This window comes from Euprymna scolopes, chromosome 1 (genome assembly GCF_053919585.1).
Source record: "Euprymna scolopes isolate OS-2025 chromosome 1, ASM5391958v1, whole genome shotgun sequence".
Classification (NCBI taxonomy): Eukaryota; Metazoa; Mollusca; class Cephalopoda; order Sepiida; family Sepiolidae; genus Euprymna; species Euprymna scolopes.
The window spans coordinates 92423723-92429722 of NC_136482.1; the positions used below are offsets into that span (position 1 = coordinate 92423723).

Below are 6000 nucleotides of genomic sequence, written 5' to 3' on the forward strand. Positions count from 1 at the left end.
AAGCACAATATTTTCGAGTAAAACTGCTTTCAACATTAATCACAAGCAACTTATTTTTACCGTTCTGAACTTTTTACATTAAATATGATTGTATTATTTAGATTAATCGTACAATTGTTTTCATCTGCATAACGTTTCGGTCGATGTAACCTCCAACCTTCTCCAGGCGTATAAGTAGCCATGTTTTAGCGAAGGAGAAAAGTTAGTTAACTGTACAATTTCAGGGTTTTGTATTTTGGGTTCTAGTTGAAAGTAAACTTACAAAAAAATATTATAGAGCCAATAAAATTATAAAGCAAAACGCTAGTATTATTTCTAAATTTACAAATGGTGTACAGATAACAGTGAAGAGGAGAACAATTGTTAGATTGATCCAAATAATACAAACTTACTTTTAAATAAAAACCTTTTATACAAACGTCAATACATTAAAACACATTAAGACAAAATACAGCTACTTTAAAAAGTTTGGGAAAACACAAAGAAATGATTTCCAGGCACACGCTTACAAACAAACATAATTTATTTATCAAATTTATTGGATAACAAATAGCAAAGTACAATAGGCATGCAAAATAGCATGTAAAATATACATCTGAATATTTGTCGAAGACGACTTTAAGTCTGGATATGGTAAGCATCGTCATTATCTTTGGTAGGCTGTTCTGCAGAGCAGAAATACAGACAATGCTGCCTTTCTTCTAATGAGATGAAAACACCTATGGTACATCTTTTGCTGGTCCCTATGTAAACCATAACTTGATGCTGGGGTTGGAAAACTCCTCCAAAGCTACATTTAAATTCATGTTGATGATATTTTAAGCATTCTTCACTGCTAAGATAATAATCCAAAGATCAGTGGCCATAATACAACTCATGCTGCCTTGAACTGTGAGGTCATTTGCAGGCTTAGTATAGTTTGTTAAAAATACCATAGTCAGCCTGCAGATGACCGAACTGTTTTAAAAAAAACCAAGAGGCACCGATGCCACACTTCCAACACACTACGTTCTGCTATCAAAAGCCTCTCAACTGCAACACACAATATACTGCTGACACAACTCACAACTTCAATAATAAAATCCAAAATTCATCCCTTCTTAAAAATCAGGCCGTTCTTTTATATCCAACCGGAAGCGTCTCATTTGCATATTGAGCAAGCATATAAAAAGGCAGGCATTTCTTTTTTTTTTTTTTTTCTTCACTCTGCACAAGATTTTACAGACTGTCGAAAGAACAGGTTTGTCAAAAATTAAGTCATTTAATCACACAGACTTTGTTTTGTCGTTTGTCATCGTATGTTGCATAGTGCAGCAATCTAAACTGAAACATTATCAATCTTTTTCGATTTGACTTTGCAAAGAATCTTGAACTCCTAACAAAATTGTGTATTCGACAGTTCTTTTCTGTTCTCAGCAACATGTTTTATATGATCTTTCTTCTGTTCTTCTGATTGATTATTTTACCCCATGTGATTTGGAGTACCAACCTTGTAGATGCTTGGATTTTCTTTGGATCCAACAATCCTTTTGGCTTCCATGATCAACCAATAATCCTTGCAAGCTCCATATTACCTATCTTTCTTCATGCAATCAGGAGCACAAAATAAAACTACATTTTGCAATTAATCAAAAGATTTTATAGGCTGTTTTATAGTAATAAAATCCTAAATTTAATTCATTGAGATAACTTGAAGTCAATGAAAAATCCATTCTTGGATAGAATATGAAAAATTCATCCCTTACAAATAAAAAGAATATTTATCTTTTACCAAAGCATTTGTATATGCTAGCAAAGAGAAAACTAAAAATAAAATATTTTTCTGATCAAATTATATGAATATTTATGGACAAAAGAAATTACTCATTTCTCTAGAATCTGCCTATCAAAAATATTTGTACACTCTCACTTGTTCAACTGCATTAAATTGATTTAATAATTTATCACCTCATAGTATGATTAAAAATCTTCTTACCTTGTTGTCCAGAAAAATAGAAATCTTCTTGTAATAATTGATATTAAATATCTCAAAAAAAGTTGCGATGACATTAACAGGAGTACAGTAAGCTGCAGCAAGGTTAAGTATATCAGTAAAGTTGCTTATTTCATCAATAATTTTATCTAACACACCATCACACATGATACTTTCAATGTTCTCCAGTAGCCATTTTGTGATGTCGTTCTATAAAAGGCAATAGAGAAGAATATTAACGTATACAAATCAAACGATCTTATATAAAATAACAAACTTGCATGTCCATATATTCAGTACACAGACTAATTATTATACATAACATTATACTATATATATATATACAGGGTGAACAGAAAGTCCTTGGACCAATTCAAAAGTGGTTTATTAATAGAAAATTACAAAAATATAAATTAAACATGAATGAAAATTATAAGTTAGGAAACCAAGAATAAATTCAAATTATTTATTTTCAATGTGATGTCCCTTCCTTTCGATTAGACGTTCAATTCTCTGTCTGAAGTTACCAACCGAGGCACGCAGCTTTTCCTGGGGTATTTTAGCCCATTCACTCAGAAGAGATGTCTTCAAAGCATCAACACTTGGATGAGCAACAGAAAAGACCTTTGCCTCCAACAAAGACCACACAGAAAAATCCATGGGATTCAAATCAGGCGATGCAGGAGGCTACATCTCCTTACTCCAGAATCTTGGAAAATGACGTTGGCACCAGTCCTGAGTTTTTCTGGAGGTGTGGGATGGTGCTCCATCTTGTTGGAAGGTGAAAGGCTGATCTTTGAAGTGTTTCTTCATCTCTTCAAATGCTGGAACCAAAATATCGTTAATGTAGCGATCTGTGTTGATGTTAACCCCCTGCTCCACGAAAATCAGAGGCGACTTCCAAGATTTGGAGACTGCAGCCCACACCATGAGGGAAGACGGCTTTTGTCGGCGGAAAACTATTCTCACGGAGTCATCAATGTCTGCTGAAGATTTTGCGTAAACTTAGTCGTTCTGATTGTTAACAGTCGCTTCAATTGTGAAGAGTTTTTCATCAGAAAAAACGATCTCTCGCTCTGCCGTGCCAGCCTTCAGTTCTCCAAGAAGAAGCTTTGCTCTTTCAAGTCTCTTGTGCTTTTGGGCAGGTGTGAGGTACTGTCTCTTTCTCATCTTGTAGGGGGACAACTGGAGATCGTTTTTTACGATTGTTCTCATCGAGGTCACGCTCACATTCATGTCTTTAGCCATTTGTCTTGCAGATCTCTTCGGGTTCCTCCTTACTCTCTCTCGGACAGCTTTAATCACCTTCTTTGTTCGAGCAGTGCGAGGTCTTCCACTCCTAGGACGGTCATCAGATGTACCAAGTTCCTTAAATCTGTTCACAACATGGTACACGGTGGATTTAGCCACTTTCAAGAGCTTAATAATCTCTGAGTTTGTCCTTCCCGCGCAATGAAGTTGAATTATGGCCTCTCGTTTGCTCATTTTTCTGAAAGTTTAAACAAAATTATTTTAATATTTTTGTTGAAAATAATTAGATCAATAGTTAGACTAAATACTTACTTTATTCGAAAAGAGAAAAAGTGATTTTAACAATATTTAATTTTAAAACTAAAAATGGTCCAAGGACTTTCTGTTCACCCTGTATATATATATATATATATATATATATAAATTTATTTTTATTAATATAAACAAATTTACATGGTCAGGACACTGGATTAGCTAATGTTACGAAAAATGTTTGGTTAAAATCAGAAGTCCCATCAGGCTACTTAATAAATGGTTGCTTTTCACAGAAGAAACCAGTCCTCAAATTATATATTATAAGGGGTTGTAAAGAGATAGGTTTTGATATTCAAAAATTTTACCCTAAGCAAAATATGATTAAAGTAAGGATAGTTTTCGCGAAAATATATTTTTTTATATCAACTTTGTTTCCATTCGTAACCAAGAGTGACCAACAATGTTTCCTTACAAAGAGAAAATGCTATATATATAATAATATAAATATACGAGAAATAAATGTTACCATAGTCAATAAAAGTTACTTTTATGGTAGAAAAGTTCATTGGTTTGTATTTTTAAATAGTTTGTAATTTTTTTTAATTCACGAACCGGTTTTTAAAAAAATCAAAATGGCAGCGACTTTGAAATGGAGAGCCCCGTTTTCAATTTGAAGGTGGGACACCTGAGCATTCTGTGTTAACAATTTAAGAGAGTTCCGTCAACGTAAGGAATACTTATGATTATATTTTAATGTTTTCCGTTATTTTGTGCTTGAGGAATATTCAATTATAGCATGTATAGTTTATATAAGAATTCATTTAAGTAGTTATCACATCAAATTTCGTTTTAATTTCGGTTCGCTGAAATTATTTCAAATAAAGAGCATTAAAAACTATCTCAAAACAAAAAAAACATGAACTGAACTTTTATTGACTATGATAACATTTATTTCTTGTATATTTATTTTTCGGGTAGTCGTTTGTTGGCTTTTCTGCTAAATACTCTTACTAAATAATATTGAGGAAATATCGAAAAACAAAGAAACAAAAACAGTTTTGAAAAATAATGAAGCTTTACTTATTTTAGTAAAATAATCCGAAACAGCAAAATGGGATATTAAAAAAGTGAACACGTAATTACTTTAGTTTTTTAAAGCAAAGAATCGATATGAATATGAATAAGAAGAAAATGGCGCCTTTTTCAAGCAGAACAGCTTCGTTTCAGTTTTACAGTATTGAACGGTGTAGTATTGCGCCGTCGGATTCAGGGTTGTACTATTGTAATGTAAAGAACAGCAGAAAGGGTTGTAATCAACTGAATTCCTTCTAGTACACTGACAAAAAAAGCTTAAACAGATATATAAATAAAAATAAAAAGGTTATGTAAATGCTTTAAAAAAGACATATAATCATGTGAGCAGGATTTTTTCCTTCTTTTGACATGATAACAAGTAACGTTCTTATATTTTATTATTTATCTATTTATCTATTTTCGAAAGAGTGTCATGTGCAAGTGGAGAAGGAAAAAAACAGAGTTATGCAAAATTTGTGTCGAGAATTGTCTAATTGACTTTTTTTTTTTTTTGCTTTCACTTTAATAAGCACGTGAATTTATGAGGTGAATTTATTCGACACAATATGATTCAACTAAAAAAAATAAATAAAAGCTAACGTGAATTAAGATTAAAGTTAAGGTGTTATTGTGGACCTTCACCCCTTTTAAAAAACCTTGTTAAACTTTGTGACATATTTACATTCTATGGAGGTTATGCGTGAACGAACACCCAATAATTTTATTATACCATATTTCTTCAAACTGAAACATAATTATCAAAGTATACTTACGCAAATAGATATGAAAAGTCTTTATTAAAGTTTGTGTCATATTTCCATGGAGTACAGGTGCGAACACAGACCCCACAATTTTATTATACTATCTCTATTTAAGTTGAAACATACTTATCAAAGTATTCTTATGTACATCTATATCAAAAACTCTTGCAAACGTTTTTTTTTTTTTTTTTCATTTTTTATTTCTATACTTTGGGGGCCAGGCGCGAACGCAGACACCATAATTTTTATGAACCACCGTTCTGCCAGATCAAACATACCCATTTCTGATCCTCAATACATCTTCTATCAATATTGTTCATATATATATGAATGCAAATATATTTTTATGTAGTCTTATGTTCTATATAATTATTGGGTTGTGCGTATATTAATGATGGGATGATTCTAATATGTTTCTCAATTTCGATTCAATTACCAATTCTGTTTTAAATTTTCGATTCTGATACCAATTCTGATTCTAAAATAATCTAATCGCCAAAAAAAGGTAGAATTCCATTTCTTCTATTTCATTCAACCTTCCACCTCCAGAAGACTGTCATTTAGAACTGCTTATTACTTATCAAATTTATCTGTTATGCCACATATCAAGATTTCTACTTGGTCATGGCAGACGAAAGGAAAACAATGTATGCACATGGATTAAATAAAAGTTTCAGTTCAAAATTG

At 32.0% G+C, this 6000-nt stretch overlaps 1 protein-coding gene across 2 annotated transcripts in view; it reads right to left on the reverse strand.

The window, feature by feature from the left end:
- The window catches only part of LOC145245783 (protein unc-13 homolog D-like), a 513002-nt gene that overhangs the window by 243113 nt on the left and 263889 nt on the right, over window positions 1-6000 (reverse strand). For both annotated transcript variants that reach the window (XM_080107524.1, XM_080107446.1), the window contains exon 14: window positions 1976-2182. In XM_080107524.1, coding sequence (XP_079963650.1) covers window positions 1976-2182 — 207 coding nt within the window. The remainder of the gene's footprint in view (window positions 1-1975; window positions 2183-6000) is intronic.